The sequence below is a fragment of the Armigeres subalbatus genome, chromosome 2 (assembly GCF_024139115.2).
Source record: "Armigeres subalbatus isolate Guangzhou_Male chromosome 2, GZ_Asu_2, whole genome shotgun sequence".
NCBI classification, from domain to species: Eukaryota; Metazoa; Arthropoda; class Insecta; order Diptera; family Culicidae; genus Armigeres; species Armigeres subalbatus.
Window position 1 is genome coordinate 297815169 of NC_085140.1, and position 21802 is coordinate 297836970.

Genomic DNA, 21802 nt, shown 5'->3' on the forward strand with positions numbered 1-21802 from the left:
ACAATTCCGGTTTTCCTCGTCCGGATCGTTACTGCAATCACCAGCAAGAACAGAATCTCCGTTTCTCGTCCATCCAACTCGTAGTAATCTGCATGGTTGAACAGAAATGTCCATAAATAGTTGCAAATCAAGGGCGCTTGCTCCACCTCGATGTGTGACAGGCTTCATCAGCAGGACCAAATTCTTCATGAACGGAAATTCATTGTAAATAAGCAGACAGAGTCGCAGTAAGCGGTACAGATCATCGCTGTAAATTGAGCAGTGTGCGGTTTCTATATGCTGTGGTCGGCGTTAGTTTCGCATTTTCGTGTATATACTACTTTCACACTCTTTCTGTGGTACAGCAGTTCAAGTTGCATACAGTTATCAGTGTTGAAAGACCACAACCACAAATTTTCAATACTGCATTTGTGTTCATCCGTTTTGTAATACCATGTAATGAATAAGGTAAAATAAAGAGTTTTATTCATGTTTTCTTTCAATTCTATTTTGTATCTCTGAATTGAATCTGAATGAAATCTAAACATTTGTATATAAAACAATTAGTATTATCTATAAAACAATTCCGTTTGAATTTATCAGCAAGTATAATTCATCACAACAGAAATCATAAATAAATTATATGTGTCATCACTTATACATTTTTCATTAGGCTCACACATAAAATACATTAGAATTGAGCTATTGCAAAAATCTATATCGCTCACACATAAACTATATATAGATTTTTTGCTCAGTGATGCAAGATTTTTTTCATACACATGATTTTTTATTTATACCGTGGACCCCCGATAATTTGAACGGTACCCCATTCAAATTAACGGCACATAACATAAGTGGATCTTCGAACAAAATCCAATCCAAAAGTTGACCCCCTTTTGATGAGCCAAAACTGTTATAATTGGGAACGGGAACATCGTTCTGTCATTTTCAAGTGTAAACAAATACCATATGATCAGAAAATTATAACACTTTTTTCCAAGACTACAAAGTGCAAGATTTGTAGCCGAAGTATAATGATATTTATTTTTCTATCATCAATTTTTTACATTGTTTTTAAAAATGACGGATTGCATCCAAAAGAAGGTCTCTCCTATGCTGTTACTAACCAATTTATATTTGATGAAATCTAATTTGATTTATTTGTAGAGTAAACTTCTATTTTCAGGCGATTTTTGATGAAATGTTCGTCTTTTATCCATTTTAACTTATTTATCATACGAAAATAAAATTCCTCTAAAATTGATATAATATTTTTGAGTCAGCATGGTAAAAATGTAGATTTTATTCAACATGTGTAGAAAAGTATATTCCTTAGAACTGTTCTACATTGGGAACGAATCTTTATATACGCAGTCTTCGGTTTTTTCGAAAGGATGACGAGGGATACACCAATGTTTGTCTACGATGCGCAACAATCACAAAATAGATATATTAAAAGCAACATTATAAATTATCAATCGTACGAAAGCAAGCTCGCTTATCATAATGCAGGAGAGCATCGCAACTGTGAGGTGTTTCCAATTTGGATATCATATAAAATGAAAATATGATGATTCAAGATAATCTTTATCATGCCATGAAGCACCCCGAGCAAAGCTTTAGAGCAAAACGATAACTCGTTTCGATGTTGTGAAATCGCCGAATATGATTACTTAATTTGATATCGTTTTGGTCGTTTTAACGGTTAAAATAACAAATAACAAATCGAAAACTATTCCTACTATCGATGAGAGCAAATCGAAAACTAAATTTGATATTGATTCCGATAACAAAATAAGTACACAGTTTGATGTCAGATCATACAATTTAGAAATCATCAGCAAACTGAGATCAAAATATGTAATCAATCATGATGATTCATATTTGAAAACAAATTATGATTTCAATTTGCTGTCGAAATCAGAATATGTTTTCTATATGCTCTCATTATGTTTTCAGACTTTGCTCGGGACGTAATCTGAATAGGTTATTACGATGTACGATATTAATGTTATCTCTTTTCATGGCATTCTTTTCATTATTAGAATATTGTGTTGATAGTATTCCAAATACTCTTTACCAAAAGTAGAGCAATTTCAACGACATGTAAAAAGGAAACAGAAAGCACCAAAACTGTGCATTGAACATTTAACTGAGGGTAAATCTAGGTGAGGCATCACCTTTTTAAAAATCGATATTTCTTCAAAATAATCCGATAAATGAAACTCTACTTGTTGTTATTGATAGTTTAAGGAAACATAGTGACTTTTGAAAGATAAAAAGTCGGTTACACACATGTTAGAAAAAAAAGTCGAATTCGGGTGCGATGCCACACCACTGGGAGAGACGCCACACATGGGAAATGTTTGAGAAATGCGGTTAATAAATATGCTCATGACAATGAATGAGCATTTGATATGCTTTTCGAATAAAAACATAATATTTCAACCAAACACCAAACAAATTTATCGTTTACTTCGCGCGGCGTAAGAATGGATTTTGGTCGAGGATGTCGAATCAATATCAATACAATCTTAAATCAGTTACATACCTTCGACTCCTTGCTTTTCTTCTTTAATATTGTTTACCCAATCTCCAATTAATTATAAAAAAAAACAATTCCAGCTCCTAAACACCCAACGCCACTAGGGAAAATCTTTTGTATAATTCCAACGCGAATGGTATTCAGATATACAATATAAGTCGCGTGACCCCTTGTTAGATAAACTACTGTTATACTATTTTCTGACGTTTCGATGTTCCGTATAACAAATAAAAAGTGTTATAAGGGTACAATTTTTGCTACCCGAGTTACACATATGTTATGTGTTAACGGGGTTCATTTTTAATTTGAACTTCTGGTTACTCTATTTGCATCAGAAAAACTGGTTTCTGGCCGCTCTCTTTGCTGGTTTGTTTTGATTCTGCGTTCCGTTTCACGATGCTTCATTTTTCTTCTCTCGATTCCACGTGCTACCTGACGTTTGAACCATTTTTAATTTGAACGATGTTCAAACCAACGGGGTTCAAATTAAAAGTGTTCAGATTAAAAGCGGTCATATTACTGGGGGTCCACGGTATGGAGCGTAGCAGACCCCACACGAGGCATATATTGACAATACTTTTTCGTCAAACTTTTCATCAAACTTTTTTCAATATTTTCACTGATTAGCCGGCATGGCCGTAGCTGAAGAAAAACTCAAATTTTTCTTGAACTAATACGAATCAAATAGCGGTATAACGCACAAAACACGCACACACTCAACCGTCATCGACTCCTGTGGGCAAACTGTGGGGAGATGAGGGAAATATTGAAAAGAATATCAAACTTTTCTGATTTCCTCAATATTTACTTCAATATTTTGGGTTCACCTCACACCATCAATCTTTTTCTTCAATAATCAAGAGTTTGTCAAACTTTTTCCGTCGTGTGGGGTCTGCTTAAGATATTGACCGAACCCCCCTCCCCCCATAAGTGCTTACGTAATATGTGTACGGCCCCAAAGAACCAATATTCTTTCAGATCAGTTTGTTGATCGTAATAATCATGTGAAGGTAACTGTTTGCAGAGTGCAAAAACAGCACAACTTGAGTAAAATGGACTTAAAATTACTACCAGGCAGGCCAATCATTTTATACTGTGACAGACTGCGGTAATAGCTTAGAGTTTAGGTTTGCTTTTTGTGCAGAAGTTTATTTGGCAATGGATATTAAGTTGTGAATTGACAGTGACACAGAAATTGTACATAGATCAACGCTTAAAGATAAGAGTTTTGATAAATATTCATTGGAACAGGAATAAGGTTTTTTTGCGACTTGATTCAGATAACCATCAGCGTCACTACTCGATATTTATGCTAGAGTGTTAAGCTGCTAATAAGGACAAGTTGGTGTTCTAGCACACTGTTGAACCAAATACTAAAATACAAGATGGCTGAATCGTGAATTTGGCAGATTGAAACACCTAGTGGTGTATTCATCTTGGACCAAACTAATCGACAAGTTTATTTGAGATAAAAGAACTATTCTTTTTTCTCTAGATTACTCAAAATATCCTCAGCATAGAACTTTGGATTTTGTAGTCGGTTTGTTAATAAGCTCTATATCAAATAAAATTGTTCTGTTTTTTATGCATGTGGCCCAGCTCATTTCTTTTTCTGATTTATCCCATATTTCTGATCGGAAACCATAACAGTTGAAATTTTTTGACAATTTTCATCGAAAAATACTATTTTCTAACAAAACAGAATTGGCTCAGATTAGTTTACAGTAGTTTACCTAGTTTAAAGTTTTAATAGAATAGAATAAATCAATTTGCAGTATATTCGGCAAAGATGCGATTTTACCGAATGAATTATATATTCAATTACCGAATTTCGAAAAAAAATGATACTTTTCTTACAGATGTTTCGGTAAATGTTTACCGATATCCGGTAGGATGTAACATCTCTACCGAACATAAGATTGTTTCGTATTTTTTACCAGACACGCTAGTAGTGTAAAATGTTATCAAAATAAACGTATATACAAATGAACCCCTAATGCTTTGGCTATGGCATGTCGTGTATGAATTTGTTTATTGATAAATGAATGAAATAAGTATATTGGAAAGAGCTCACCGAAGTCCGGAAAATGCGTCCAATTTCAATTTATAATCCAATAATTCATGAATTGGGATTCCGTCGTAGCTTCAAATCGAACCACCACACACTAAACGCTGCACTGGAATTTTCATCTGACAGCTCCGTGCCCCATCGGTGATGGCAATGGCATAAATGAACATTCGAAGCAGAATACGATTTAAATACGGTTTCTATGGTGAAGATCTTCTCTGCGCATTCACGAATTGTATATTCAAGAATTGTATATTTTGAAACAAAGCTTCACTAGCATTATTTTAACACTTGAATCACATTGGAGGGTTATTAAGTCAAGACATAAGACCTCTATAAAATTTCCTAGATCGGAAGCACCTGCCATGCTTTTTGGGGTCTGTCTCATTTGGAGAATTAAAATTAAAAGTGACAGTTCGAAAATTAAAAAATCACCCCGTTATAAGAATGGCTGGTGCTAGCCAGCAATTCCAATAGGACATCGATGGAAAATGATTCGATATCTGTCAAAAGTAATCTTGCTCTGCGAGCAGGGTTATTCGATAACTATTGAAATGTCACTTCTAAGTTTAATTTCAGTTTAATTATCCAATTGAGACAGACCCTTGGTTTAGGATTCATGAAACTAATTTTTGAAACCACTCCAAGTCCGAGCTATCAGCAGTAAAGGCAAACGTTTCAATGAAAATAATGAAACTGTATGGTGCAGAAAGTGACTTTTTCATAACAGTTTCTGCAGAAACCATAGTGCTGGGCAACGGTAGATCACTATGGCTTCTGCACCGTGGTAAGTATCTAAAGTGTTGGAGCGCGTTAGAGCATCATTACTGGGCCCGAGCGCGAGTATTTTGATCACACTCGCCGTGCTATTAGTCAAACTTTTTCGCATCGGTTACTATTTTCTGTTATCATTTTGGTGGCTGCATTCCGTACCGCTGACGTTTGACATGAACTATCAACATCAAATAGCAGCGGTGTTATCGCGCTGCCAAATTTGGTCACCTATACGCGTTTAGTAGCGACCGGTAAAGTGTCAAGTAATGATACTGAGCTGGCAAACGGCTTATACTCACCACCGGTAATCGTAATCTTATACTACAAAAGTTCAATGTACATAATGGACGCAGTGGTTCATCCCGAACAAAAAAAAAATAAAAATTTATCGTTATAATACCTGATGACATACCTGGTAACATGTATCCTTGTTCCTTTACAGAAATCAAGCTTATGATGAAATACTGATGCTTGGCCAATCTCACCCACGAGATATAATAAGAACTAATGCAGGTATTTTTTCTTTTCTTCTCGAAGTACGTACTAAAACTAACATTCTTTTATAATTTACATTTTGCACAGGTTTATAACTACATGTATTGTATCCGGAACAAAGTTAGTACGCCTTTTATACCGAAGTTGGATTTTTCTCCAGATACAGGCAACTTACCCAGTAGTGGCAACAGATACAGGCAACTTCGAAAGTAGTGCGCTGGATTCGCCTAAAGATGCGCTAAACAACGCATCAATTAGTTTGACAGATAAAACTTTGGAAGAAAGTTCGGTTCGGAAGTCCCGACAGCAAAGCGAGGTAAAATGAGTGAAAATGAAGTTTAAACTGATTAAAATTAAATTGAAAATAAAATAATTTGTAAAACAAATAATTGTATTGTATTTTTATTGTAATGTTGGAGTATAATGTATTCTAAATCCTGTTGTATTTCTATTGTAAAACAATAGAAACATTAATTGAAAACATTTAAAATACAATGTTTTCTATTATTTTCTCGCTCGAAATCATCCCATTGAAGAACAGTAAAATCAATTGTTTGGCTCAAAATTTTGTATGGAAAATTTTCGATTTTTTTTTTATTGTAAAGATACATAACAACCCCCCTTTTTTATTGTAAAAGTCCCATTTACCATTCGTTTTATCGTGGAAAACCATTATTTCTCATGTGATTTTATTGTTAAAAATTCCATTATATTCAATGGTAAAAACTTTGTTTTAAATGGTGTTGTAACAATAAAATTTATGATATTTTAATGATATTTTTTATCCGGGAGGCCATTCAATTCCATTAACGATAAAAGCCCGGATTCCTTGCGCTGATCGTTGACTATTTTTAGAAGGATTTTGGTTTTGATTTGAATTAGTAGTCAAATGAGAAAAACTAAAAAAAAAATACAATGATATGGAAATGCTAATATCATCTTCCAAACTTAAAAGTATGTTCTGTTCATGATAGAATTAGAAGGGAAAGTCTAGATGTGATTGTTCCGTTAGGATACGGCAGGCTTGAAGAATGTTCTGGGGGGTCCATGATAGGGAAGAAGAACACTCCGAAACGGAACATGAAAATCAAATGAAGTGTCTACTATAGGGAATTTCCTACTATGGACCCTCAGGGGGTCTACTATGTGGCAAATTCAGTCACACTTATAAATCGTTATTTCAACGAATAGAGTATTTAAGTGTTTTATGTATGTATCGTGGGCCCTCCTTAGCCGTGCGGTAAGACGCGCGGCTACAAAGCAAGACCATGCTGAGGGTGGCTGGGTTCGATTCCCGGTGCCGGTCTAGGCAATTTTCGGATTGAAATTGTCTCGACTTCCCTGGGCATAAAAGTATCATCGTGTTAGCCTCATGATATACGAATGCAAAATGGTAACCTGGCTTAGAAATCTCGCAGTTAATAACTGTGGAAGTGCTCAATGAACACTAAGCTGCGAGGCGGCTCTGTCCCAGTGTGGGGATGCAATGCCAATAAGAAGAAGAAGAAGATGTATGTATCGTGAATGGAAAATGCAGAACTTAATAATATATCACGCGGAATTAATATGTCCAAAATTTCCACTCCTTATAGCAGGAAGAGCAAAGTTTCGCTACTAGGGGGTCCACTATTGGGCATTTTACTTTACGCGGTTCATAAGGTGGACCAGTCAATTTTTAGACAAGAATATTAATGGGTGGTACCCACACACTCACCATAATTATGGTATTTGTTTCCCTTTTTTTCCTTCCAATTGTATCTTTTATTTCTTCTATGGCTCTACATTACAACTGGAATTTTGCTTGCTTGTGTTCTATTAACATTTGCATGGCTATTACAAAAATAATGTCTGTCATCGCATGCATATGTATGTTGTGTTGTACCATGCCCATATAGAGTCGAGAATGTATCGCAGCCGAACACATCTTAGACCGGGACTGGGTATTGAACTCGTGATCCTCGAATGGACAATCCTATATCTTTGCTCACAAGACTAACTAAGGCCCTAGATCTATTTGTACACTCATTCACCAAAGCACCGGCAAACAGTCAGGTAAACAAAAGTTCAAATGAAATAAACTAAGGTGCGTTAAGTCATACATTTGACCAATTCATAGGAAGGTCTTTAACGTCGATATCTAATCTCATTCGACTCCAACAGATAATGTTATTTATCTGTGAGCCACGGGCTTTTGTACTGATAGCGCATATGCGAAAAAAAAAATCCTAAATATTTTCACCACACTGGCAAAGACGTAAAAGATAGCGTCGCCCATTATAATCAGCGGTACAAACAAAAGTATGTGTAAGCCAATAACAAGCATGTATCGATCATACAGTCAAAATAACGATTTTCAGCGAACTAGTGAGGAAACGGTATTCGAAGTGGTAGGAACTGTTGACAGTGATGTTAGATTCGGTATTTTGGTGCTTGGGACAGTTCAGAAAATATCGGTGATAATGAGCTTGGAGTAAGTACTGAAGAGAGGAGATACGAAGAGCTCATGAAAATTATGGTCTCGGATAATGTTTATGGCAATCCTTAAGTGCTCTATTGCTACACATTCATATGTAATTACAGTTTGTTATATTTGCAACGTTTGAGATGATTTATCTATTAATCTCGTTTGTCTTGAAACAGTAAAACAAAGTGACTCATCATCGGCGCATATTTTAACCTTCATAATCAGGAACTTGAATGAACAATACGTTGAATCATTTTTAAAACATGCTTCAGTATTTTCGCTGGCATCACTCTCTCAGCTGCAACGTTGCCGCCTCGCAACTACCATTATAGCAATTAACTACAATATTTTCAAATCCCTGAATGACGTTCAATGTCTAAACGTCAAACATTTGTCCAGTTCATTCAGACATCTATGAAACATATGAAGCACACATTAGGTATTCTGTAATATTGAACATAATTTAAAATTACAGGATGCAAATAGTTTTTTTCATGAACTATACAGATAAACATCTATTTTTTACTGTAAAAAAACAATAAGAATGCTTTGTCCAAATGACATAATTGCATTGAAATTGATGATTAACGAAAGCTTCTAATCGCTTCGTTCACGACGTCATTCAACAATCACTCTTATACTAAGGACACATCTGTGGTACTTGTACCATGGTACAAGAGAACAAGAAAATTATTCCAAGACTATCTTTGAAAAATACAATAATTGGTATGGTACTCATTTCAAGATTCTTGTACCATGGTACTTATACCACCAGTATGTCATTAGTATTAGTCACCTATATCTCAGGATTCTTTTTTGGTACACCATCGAATCAAGTGGCATAATGACTTATATTGGGGAGAACGGTCCAAAATGCACCTTTTAAGCTTTTTCGATGTTTTCGCCCATATAAACAAAAATACCCAACCATTTAAACGTATAGGTGCAAAATTTACAAAACTAGCTACATTTTACAATGATTTCATATTCAAACCAATAAGGTTTTCATGACTTTCTATCGCATTTAAAAAAAATGTTTTAAAAATAGGCCTAGGGCAAAACGCCCGAATGGTGGTCTAAAATGACTCAATTGCATGTAATGGTGAACGCATGGTTGTTTGTTTTTTCTTAAAGGATTGAGCTACAATCTTACGGATGTGGTGGAAGAATAGCAAATCGTTAAATTTGAGTGAATATAAAGGAATTTTGTCTTTTTTTCCAATGAAGCTCAATGATAGATAACTAATTATGAAATGTAATGGTAATATTCGTTCATAAATGTACACAACAGATTTTATGAGTGAGGTCATTTTGCCTCAGGGGTGCATTTTGGACCATTCTCCCCTTTATACTTCCCAAAAACTTTAGAATTGCAACGGACGTTTGACCCTTATGCTATGTTTAGACAAGGCAAGTGAATGAATTATTGGCAGTGGCTGATTTTCTACCCGCCGCTTCCACATCCAGGCGCTTTAGCTAGCGCCTCTAGTTGTGAAATGCGCAATCAATCAACTTCGAATTGATCGTTGAAGTAATTTTTCTAGTAAAATTATTTAAGCTCTTTAAGTGGAATGTCTTCAACTTTCTAAGACGAGTTTAGTACTATCCACTTAATGCCACTACGTTTTGTTATCTTTACAGATACGTATTTCGACTTACAGTCGTGTCAAGTACGAGACACTGAAGACGGCATCACAGTTGAGGTCGAAATACGTATCTGTAAATATGCATCATTTGCTATCTGTGGACCAGATTCGGTGATGAATTTGGTCTGTTTGTTTTTGGCATGATTCGTTACTAACTGAAGCCAAACGGCAGACAACCGAAATTGAAAATATTGGAAGGGCTCGTGTACAGTCGTCTAATTTGCGATTGTGTATAGAGGTGAGTGAAAGAATAGCGCAAAATGAACCGATTTTTCTCAGCGATCCGCTGGATTTGCGCCCGAAAATTCGACAACTGATCGCGAAGGAGCTGAAATGTACTTTTCGGCTCTAAATCGAGGGCGTGAAAGTGATGCCGGCAAACAAGGACCATCATCAATCCATCGTGGTGTTTCTCGAGGTCCACAAGTATGAGTACTACACTCATGACCACCCCGGCACGAAGCCACTCAAGGTTTTGCTGCGAGGACTCCACGATATCACTACACCAGCTTTACCAGGATCATTTGGAGCACGTCTCCACCACCAAGAAGAACCTGAAGTTGATCAACGTCATAAATTACACCGTCGTTGGCTGGGAGCAATATCGACCAGTGCACCAACTGTTTCAACTTCAAGCATGGCACCCGGAACTGCCGCATGAAGCCTCGTTGCAACAAATGGGCGTACCATATTCGACCGAAGACTGCGACAAGATGTAGGTGGCCGATCCCAAGTGAGCCAACTGTGGCGACAAACATCGAGCCACAACCAAGGACTGTTCAAAGCGGGCAGAGTACCTGTAAATCCGGAAGAAGGCTTCCACCACGACCCTACCGAAGAAGAACCGTGGTCCTGTACTCAACGAGGTGAACCATCCGGCCATCGCGGCTCCCCGTCGAACGATTTCAATCCTCCCACCGTTACAACCGCACAAGCGACTGGCAACAGCAGTTGCGTCGGTTCAAGCTCCAGCGCCCCCGGCTCCATAATCCAGTGAATGCACAACATCGTCAGCCCACTTGAAGCTACAGAATCGACGGCCTATATCAAATCACCGAAAAACATGAAGGTCCCAGGCTTCGAAGTGTCCTGTATCTTGAGCTCAAACATACGAGTGCTCCGTTCTTCGAGCACCTTTCGCTGCTCTTTAATTAGTGTCTCCGGCTTAAATACTTCCCATCGTCCTGGAAGTCAGCGAAAGTCATCCCCATCCGGAGGCCTGGGAAGTATCCTTCATCTCCAAAATGTTATCGTCCAGTCAGCCTTCTCTCAGGGTTATCGAAAAGGAAAGTTACAGTCGGCTTCTTGAGTCTGCCGAACATCGCAACATCTTGCTCGAGGAACAGTTTGGTTTCCGACGAGGACTATCCATCCTGCACCAACTGATCCGAGTTGCCACTGTTGTTCCTCAGACGGAACAAGTCTGTCTCTAAAACATCCGCCATGGCCCTACTCGATGTCGAGAAGGCGTTCGACAATGTATGGCATGATGGCCTGGTGTACAAACTACAACGCTACAATCTTCTTCGCTACATGGTAAAAATCATCTACAATTACATGTTGGCAGTTCCAATGCGCACGACATCGTTACAGGCGTCCCCCAGGGCAGTATCCTCGGGCCCCTGCTGTTTAACCTGTTCACCTCCTATATGCCAGAACCTCCAGAAGGCGGCATTCTGTCTCTGTTCGCAGATGACACCTCCATCGTCTACCAAGGTAGAGTGATCAGAGCGCAGTGGCAATACTCCAACGAGGCCCCGACGCCCTGGCATAGTACCGCACCAGCTGGAAGATCTGTATCAACGCGGCGAAGACACAGGTCATCATTTTCGCCCTACTAACTCCCCTAAACAAGTTCCGCCTGAGGACTGCAAAATCATCCTCAATACGCTACTGTGGAATAGCTGAACCGACACCTCGGTAATTGAAATCGATTACCGAGGTAACTACCGAGAGCTCAGCTGTTGAGATATCGGTAATTCGTTTACTGAGCCCGGTGAATAAATTCTAAGTGTGTACCTTGGCTTGACCCTCGTCAGCAAGTTTATTTTCCGGCAACAGGTTGACAAGACGGTGGCAAAGTGTAACGTTTTGTTGAAACTACTCTACCCCTTGATCAACCGTCAGTCGAAAAAGTTCTTTAAAAATAAGCTTGCTGTCTACAAGCAAATCTTCCTCCCTGTGATCGATCTGCGCTAAAACCCAAACTTCAACGGGTGTAAAACAAATTCCTGAGGAATTTGCCATACCCCTCCCAGGAACATCCGAGGTCCACCGTCTGTCCGATCCGGGATTAAAACACTGCACGAGCGCTTTGGTGAGTGTAAGGAGAGGTTAAGGGTTCGTTGCTTGCACTCCAACCAGCCAGCAATTCGGGCGTTAGTCCCCAACTACACACTTAAATTTATTCACCGGGCTCGGTAAACGAATTACCGATATCTCAACAGCTGAGCTCTCGGTAGTTACCTCGGTAATCGATTTCAATTACCGAGGTGTCGGTTCAGCTTCTACGCTAGTGAAATGTCAATAATTACCGAGTAGAACTGTAAAGTTTACTGAGTACTCAGTAAAAATTAATACAGGTAGATTTGTGAAAATATTGATGATTTTTGTATTCCAAATACCGAATAAAATGTAATTTGTAATGCAGTTTCTTATTGAAAAATAAAACACCAACAATTTCATTAATAATGATTTATTTTACTTATTTCTATTTATTTTCTTCTTTTTTGTCGTGGAGGCTTCTGCGAAGCATTTTAGTGAAGTAAATATCTTGGTAAATATGGGGGAGGAGATGAATGAATCTTGAATAACAATAGCTGTTGTGGCAAAAAACACTACCGAAATCTGATAACTGCTAACGGACAACTCGATGAAATTGATTTTGGAAATCGCTCCGATGGATAAAAGAAAAAGTGGTGCGCAGTGAGCTCAGCAAATAAGATGTGTCAAGCAGATAGTTGCCGGCAAATGGCTTTGGCCGAGCACATTGTTCAATCCACTATCTTCACTTCTTCCGGAACGCTCAATTTACTAGCGCTATGCCACATAGTCGCAAAAGTGAAAATTTCATTATCCATAGAATTACCTGAAATTTCAGAAATTTAGTAATAAATAATTCAAACATTAATATAATATTTATACAGTTATTATCAAATGTACTTATACTTACATGCATGCTGATTATTCACAGAATTGAATTTGCACGAACCGTAGTCAGAAACGCAAAGTTAAAGATTTGATTGGAAAACATGGCGTCACATCGAGCATCACGCTTGTTGATCGGAAACTGAGAGTCTGTAATAATCTCTACCGATTACTCAGTAAATGATTAATATGTTTACTGAGTGATCGGTATATTTTTTGACAAGTTTGTTAGATTTTCATAATACGGTGCAGATCGGTAATCTACACTACCGAGATTCAGTATTTCATTTTATTCTGCTGAATCGTCGGCAAAAATTAATACAGATATCGGTAAGTTTTTTACATTTTACTGATGACTCGGTTAAAATTTATTTTTACTGGATAAAATCAGTAAAAAATATTACCGAGCTGAAATTTTAGATTTAAGTGTGTAGGTTATCATTTTTTACTGTAGTGTAAATTAGTAGTTAGTGTCGCGACCAGACCAACCAAAGCTCCTCATCGGAGCCAATGCTGCTACCTCCGAACGACAATTTAAGTAGAGAGCAGTTCTACCCGCTCTCTGACTTAATTGTCATCGGGAACTGCTACCTCCGGCGACATTTCGACCAGCAGGGGCGGTGCCACCCGCTTACCCGCTGCCTACCAATGCCACCGGGAACACGGACCTACTCCTGTAGGTCCTCCGCCGCTTGGACCTACTCCTGTAGGTCCTGGTCCAGGAATGGGCACTACGCTATGGTAGTCTCCGCCCAGGTGTACGTACCTTCGATGCGTTCCAACACATCGGCCAAAAATTCGAAACATTCTTACCTTTTTTACTCATATCTATGGACATATGAGACATGGTCCACTAGTGATGAGTTAACACTCCATTCGTGCCATTCATACCTTGTTGCCATGTCTTACCATTAATGCCTTCAAGTTCATTAGTTGCAATATAATTGTTTACATTTTAAGGAATTGTCAGCAATACGCACTGAGCTTTCATAACTTGGTTACATCGCATGTTCAAGAATTTGTGATATGCAAAGATGTATAACATTTGAATAATATTGAATTTTGTTTAACTTATTTCTTAATTTTTTTTAAATAACCTCATTGCTACCACTACAATCCCGCTCACCTCTACTCTCTAAGATGTGACAGTGTTGTCTAATGTACATTTAAATATTATTTCTATGTTATTATTTTTTTTAGGATCATCAGGATCCAACTTATTAGTATTTCATTTTCAAACGTTTTCAACATCCAACATTGTTCAACATGGGATTGAATTTTTTTTTATTTTTTATTCAATTGGTATTCTAGTTAGAATAGAATACCTTCACTTATTCAAAGCCTATTCAAAATCCAATAAAAACCCAACAGATCAACGCTAATCAAATACAAACCAAACATCATTCCTACTCAAATCAAAATTCAGTCCAAATACAATTCAAACTAAATACAATCCAATTATAAATCTATTCAAAGTCAAATCCGGATCAAACCCAAATCCAATCCAAATCTAATCCAATCCAATTCCAATCAAAATTCAATTCGAAACCCATCCAAATCCAATCCAAATCTTAATCAAATTCTATCAAAATTCAATCTTATGCAAATCATATCCAAACCCAATTAAATTCAATCTAATGCAAATCATATCCAATCCAATCAAACCAATCCACATCCAATCCAAACCAATCCAAACCAATCCAAACCAATCCCATCCAAACCAATCCAATCCAAACCAACCAAACCAATCCAAACCAATCTAAACCAATCCAAACCAATCAAACCAATCCAAACCAATCCAAACCAATCCGAATCCAATCCAAACCAAACCAATCCAAACCAATCCAAACCAATCCAAACCAACCAAACCAATCCAAACCAATCCAAACCAATCCAAACCAATCCAAACCAATCCAAACCAATCCAAACCAATCCAAACCAATCCAAAGCCAATCCAATCCAAACCAATCCAAACCAATCCAAACCAATCCAAACCAATCCAAACCAATCCAATCCAATCCAAATCCAATCCAAATCCAATCCAAATCCAATCCAAATCCAATCCTATCCAAATCCAATCCAAATCCAAATCCAATCCAAATCCAATCCAAATCCAATCCAAATCCAATCCAAATCCAAATCAAAGCCAAATCTAATTTATATCCAATCTAAATCCAATTGAAACACAACCCAAATCCAATACAAATTCAATAATTCAATCCATATTCAACCCAGATGCAATCCAAATTCAATTCAAATCACATCCAAACGAAATTCAATACAATTCAAATCCAAATTCAATTCAAATACAATCTAATCTTATCCAAATCCAATCCAAATTCAAACCACATCCAATCCTATTCAAATCTATTGCAAATTCAATACAATCCAAATGCAATTTAAATCTAATCTAGTCCAACCTCAATCCAAGTCCAATTCTAATCCAATAGGAATTCAATACAAATCTAATCCAAATTCAATCTAAACCAAATCCATTAAAAATCCTATTCGCGTCCAAAATCCAATCCAGTCCAAATCGAATACAAATCAAGTCCAACTCCAATCCAAATCCAATTCGAATCCAATCCAAATTTAATCCAAATCATATTTGAGTATATTTCAAATTTAATCCAATCCAAATGTTATCCCAATTCAATCCAAATTTGATCTAAATCCAATCCAATTTCATTGCAAATTCAATACAATTCCAATCCAAATCCAAAATTGGTCCAACTCCACTCCAAATCCAATCCATATCCATGGGCGTAGCCATAGTAGGGGGGCGTCGCCCCCCTAAATTGTGGAAAGATTGAACGGGTACTGAAATGAATTCCCTCAAACATGGGCACTTTACGTTCCAATCATATACAGAAATACGTGGTTGAAATTCAAAAATTCTAAAACTTATTAGGGCACCCAGGATCCATAATATATGAAAATTCAAAACAACTCGAAACATTTCCGGCTCAAAAATTCTTCTTGAAATCCTTCAACAAGCTTCCCTGGGAACTTCTAAATTCCTCCGGAAAGTGATCCACAAATTCCTCTGAAAATCGTTCGAAAATCCTTCTCATGTAATTGTAATTCCTCCTTATCTAGAAACCCCCCACTAATTTTTTTTAGGAAATTCACGAGGAAATTCCTTGAGGTATCTTTTCTTCTCTCCAAGATTTACTTCTAGATATTTCTTCGGCTATTCTCTCTTCAGGGAGAATCCGGCATTTCCTTCAGGCATGCATTCGAGAGTTCCGTCAAGAATACATGTTACATTTCGCACCTCATTGCATAATACTCAACCCTACACGGAAGAAATAAACTACCCAATAGTGAGTTTAATTCACCCAACCTCGAACATCCGTACGGGAAGCCAAAATTGAATAAGTAGGGTCGAAGTAGTTTGCCTTTACTCCCATGTTAAAAAAGTACCCAACGGAAAATTTATTGACCCAAATTTAAGTTTAATTCACTCAATTTCGACCTCAGGTAATAAAACTCAAAATTGGCTTCCCGTATTGAACTGGCGTCGTTGGATTGTTTGGCTCTTTTGTTTTGACAACAAAAGAAAGAGTGGATGAAAGCGAAGAGAAAAATAACTCAAAAGTAAGTTTAAAAATACTCAATTTTGGGTACTTTTTTCTTCCGTGTAGCTAAAAATCAACCAATTTAGATGTGTAAGGAATAACAACAAAACCTCTTATCTAGCGAGTGTGGAGGTTCTGTTGGCAAGGAGGCAATCGGCTTCAGACAAATCACCGAAATTGTGAGTTATACATTATTTCTAATTATGTAAATAACTATCAATAAATATATTATTTCAGTTTTTAGCTAATGAACTACAAATATGTATTTTATTTGCTGTAAGCATCGGTTCGAAGCCACCAGCCAATAGCTCCCGCAACAATACATACGGAATTTCTTCCCAAAATTCTACCAGAAGTTTCTTCAAAATTTCTGACGGTAATCCTCCGATTTAGCTCCATAATTTCACTTGTAAATCTATAAGAAATTACATCGGACATTCTTCCAGGAACTCCTCGGAGCATTCCTCTCGGAACTCTTCCTTTAATTCCTACGGGATTACTTCCAGGAAATTTTCCGGGAGTATAGCGGAATCATCTAGCATTCCAATCTGGAATTCTTTTGGCAATTACTTCAGAATATCCTTCAAGAAATCCTCTAGAAATATCTTCATGAATTTCTCCTGGAATTCGTCCAAGTATTTCCCAAAAATTCTTACAGGTATTTTTTCGGGAGTTTCTCCAGGTAATTCTCCAGGAATTCCTTCAGGAATTCCTCCGGGAGATTTTCCATGGAAGTGTACTAGAATTCCTTCCGGACTTCACTCGGAATTTACTCGGATATCTGCCAAGAGTTCTTCCAGAAAGTTCTTCGCAGATATTTTCTTCAGCAATTAATCTGGGAATACTTTCAGGATTTCATCTGGGAATTTCTGCATTAATTCTTTCTGGTATTTTTCTGGGAATTCCTTCAGATATTTTTTCGGAAGTTCCTTTAGGAACTTCTCTAAGAATTGTTTCAGGACTTCCATGTGGGAATTCCTCCGGAAGTGCTTGTGGGAGTTCCTCCGGGAGTTCTTCCAGGAGTTTTTCTAAGAAATTCTCCGGTAATACATCCAGGAACTTTACAGGGAATTCCTGGACGATATTTAGCAGGAATTTCACGGGAAATAGGATTTTGGAAGTTCCTTCAGAAATACTTTTTCTCTTCCTCTAGGGTATTCCACCGGATGTTCCTCTGAAGTTCCACCAGTAGTTCCTTCGGGAATTCAATCAGGCTTTCTTCCAGGAATTCATTTAGCATTTCATTAGGCATTTATCTACAAATTCCTCCAGAAGTTCCTCGGAGAATTCCTCCTTTTAAGAATTCTTCCAGGAGTTCCTCCTGGAATTCTTACGGAAGTTCCTTTGGGAGTTCATCCTAGAATTCTTACGAGAGTTCTTCCAGGATTTCCTACGGAAATTCTTCCTGTAGTTCCTCAATAAATTCCTCCAGAAGTTCCACCGGCAATTCCTCCGAGAATTCCTCTGATAATTTCTCCGAAATTCCTATAGAAACTCCCCAGGAGTTCCTCCGAAATATTTGGGAGTTCCTCCGGGATTTCCTTTTGAGAAACACCCGGAGAAACTACAGGTGAAACTCCTGGAGGGATTCTCGTAGAAACTGCTGGTGGATCTCCTGGAGGAATTCCTGAAGGAACTGCCGGAGGAGCTCCTGCAAGATCTCCCGTAAGAACTCCCGGAGGAATTTCAGGAGGAACTCCTAGAAGAATTCCTAGAGGACATCCCGGATGAGCTCCCAGAGAAACTATCCGAAGAACTTCGGGAGGAATTTCCAGCTTCATTTCTGAAGAAAGCCTAAATGATTTCCTGAAAAAAGCCTGAATAATTTCCTAGAATAGCTTCTGGTGGAACTCCCGGAGGAATTTCCGGAGAAACTCCCGGAAGAATTGCTGGTGGAATTCCCGGAGGAACTCTCGAAGGAATTTTCTGGAAGAATTTCTGAAGAAACTCCCGGAGAATTTTCAAAGGAACCCTGGGGAAATTACCAGAAGCATTCTCGGAAACAAGAGAATTCATTTTGTAGACAAATCTCGTCTAGCTGAAACCTTTGTTGGGGTTTGTAGCTGGAACATCATCATCATCAGAGGACCTCCCGGAGAATTCCCTGAGGAGCTCGCAGAGAAATTCTCGGAGGAGCTTCTGGTGGAAAATCTATATAAATTCCTGAAGAAGCCTAAATAAATGCCAATTCTGCCGAAATTCCCGGAAGAATTTTCAGAGGAACTGCCGATAGAACTAATGGAATAATTCTCGAAGGAAATCCTAGAGAAATTCTTTGTGGAAATGCCGGTGGCACTCCTGGAAGTATTCCAGGAGGAATTTTCGGAGAAACTCCTGGAGGATCTCCCAGTGGAAATCTTGAAGTTTCCACCGGAATTCTTTCAGGATTTCATTGTGAATTAATCTAGGAACTTCTCCGAAAATTCCATTGTTGATTTCATTTTCGGTATAATGTCTGTATAAATTTCCGGTGGAATTCCTGGAGAAAATCTTTGAAATTTTCACAAGAAATTATTCGAAACAATTCACGGAAAATTTTATGGAATTTACACAAGAAATTCGAAGATTTTTCGTGAAATTCTTAGGAATGTTTTCTGCGGAATTTTCACGGAATATTCTTATTCTTAAAAATTATGGGAAACAGCACGAAATTATTTGAATTATTGCAGGGAATTCTGCAGAACTTATAAAGCAGTTCGTGAAGATTTTCTTGGAGTAAATAATGGTGGAATTTTCGGATCAATTCCCGGCAAAATTTATGGTGGAATTCCTGAAGACACTGCCGAAGAAGTTGCTGGAGGCATTCTTAAAGAATTCCTGATAGAATTTCGGAGCAATTGTCGAAGGAATTCCTGGATAAAGCTTGCATATTGATTTTTCTGCCTATTTTATAATAAATATTATTTCAGAGAGGATTTGTTTAGAAATTCAGATGTATGGTTCTAGTTTTCTTAAACTTATGGAAGAATGCAGGATTTTTATAATAATTGTTATAGCCGATTTAATATTCTTTCTGACTACTAAGTTCGTTAATATTTTTCTCACTTTATTTCAAAATATCTGATGAGCAATAAAGCACGCATTTTTAAATCCATTATTGTTTCGATTTGGTTTGGATTTGGTTTCATGTGTTAATATTCATGTGTTTTTATAAAACTACTATAAAACTACGATTTAGAAGACCAAAAAAGTTGCCCCCCCCTTTTCGAAATCCTGGCTACGCCCATGTCCATATCCAATTGGAGTTCAATCCAAATCCAATCCACACGCACTGCAAATCCAAGTCCAATTCAAATTAAATTTAACTCCAATCCCAAATGCAAAACAAATCCAATCCATATTCAATGCAAATCCAAATCCAATCCAATTCCAATTTATATCCAATCCAAATCCAATCCAAGTCCAATTCTAATCTAATCCAAATCCAATCCAATCCAATCCAGATCTATTTCAAATCCAGTTCAAATCCAATCCAAATCCATACAACTCGAATCCAAATCTAATCTAATGAAAATCCAATTCGATTTCACTGCAATTACAGTCCAAATACAAATCCTTCTCAAATCGATTTCAATTTACAATTCCAATTTAATCCACTTTAAATCCAATCTACTCCAATCCAAATAGAATTATATTGGATCCGATTTCAATGCAAATACAATCCAAATCCATTCCAGATTCAATAAAACTCAAATCTATTCCACGTTCAATGCAATCTAAATGCAATCCAATTCAAATCTAATCCAATCCAAATCCATGCACACCAAATCCCTCTCTATTCCATTCTCCATCCATTCCAAAACCAATCAAATCCAATCCATGTCCAATTCCAATCCAATCCGTATCTAATCTGAATCCAGTGCAAAGTATCACATGTATTCGATATCTAAGAGAGTTATTAAATTCGTTTGTAAGTCGCTTCTAATCAAAATGATTTTGTTTTCCAACTCAAATAGCGGTATAATTTTTAAAAGAATATAAAAACCGAATACAATACTCTATTTGGAATCCAAACATATGTCTCCATATCAAATCTTTGCCTGATTTCGATAAGGACCATATTTAAAATTTAATTCTAAACTCATTTCAGAATCTTCGTTGGACTGTCTTTATTCTTAGGCTTCCGTCTTCCACCACCGGAGTCTTCTTATTTTATTTCTCTACCGGAGAGCTATGTTTATCTTTATTCAGACCTCCTGCGGTATATATTCCAATTCAAATTAAACTAAAACTACAACTAAGTTCGACTTAATTCAATCTTAATCCAATCTAATTACAATACAAATCCAGTCCACATGCAATCTAAATCAATTTCAAATTCAATCAAAACTAGGCTAAGGCTAAGTTACCATCCATTCATATCCATCTCAATCGTAAATCAATACTAAATACATTAAAATACAAAAGATCGCGATAAAACAATTCCAAAATCAATCCTTAATTCAGTTCAAACCTTATTCGAATTAAGTTTAAATTCAATTTTAAGTTCAATACAAATCTATTCCACGTCCAATCCGAAATCAATTTTATATTCGAATGCAATCAGCTCAATCCGAATTCGATCCAAATCCTTTCGACTAAGTACGAATCGGTTACGTTTCACAACCAAATACTCAGATTAATTCATGGACAAGCCTAATTATTTAAAACATTTCCACACTAAACATGAGAATCCGAATTCACGAGCTTGCCAGGCTCATAGAATCCCTATGGATAATTTGGAAACGATCACTGGTTAGGCTAACCATGTTGTAAATCCTAATTCAATCACAACCAAATCCTTTCAAATCTGTTTTAATTTTATCTGAATCCAATCCATATAAATACAAATCTAATTTACTCCAAATCGTCCAAATCGAATACAAACCAAGTCCAACTCCAATCCAAATCCAATTCGAATCCAATCCAAATTTAATCCAAATCCAGTACAGTTTCAATGCAAATACAAACTAAATCCAATCCAAATAAAAATCATATTTGAGTATATTTCAAATTTAATCCAATCCAAATGCTATCCCAATTCAATCCAAATTTGATCTAAATTCAATCCAATTTCATTGCAAATTCAATACATTTCCAATCCAAATCCAAAATTGGTCC

General features: G+C 37.1%; 1 protein-coding gene and 1 long non-coding RNA gene across 2 annotated transcripts in view; both read left to right on the forward strand.

Annotated features, from left to right (window-relative positions):
• The first annotated feature begins 5228 nt into the window (after positions 1-5228).
• LOC134216585 (uncharacterized) lies at positions 5229-6136 on the forward strand. The gene is made up of 3 exons (XR_009980733.1): positions 5229-5382; positions 5812-5882; positions 5952-6136. It is a non-coding gene; the product is annotated as an uncharacterized LOC134216585 (long non-coding RNA).
• Positions 6137-8243: 2107 nt separating this feature from the next.
• Positions 8244-21802, forward strand: part of LOC134216586 (ATP-sensitive inward rectifier potassium channel 11-like) — a 33988-nt gene continuing 20429 nt past the window's right edge. Inside the window, exon 1 of the mRNA XM_062695443.1 lies at positions 8244-8334. Within this exon, the coding sequence (XP_062551427.1) occupies positions 8324-8334 (11 nt within the window). The 5' untranslated portion in view covers positions 8244-8323. The remainder of the gene's footprint in view (positions 8335-21802) is intronic.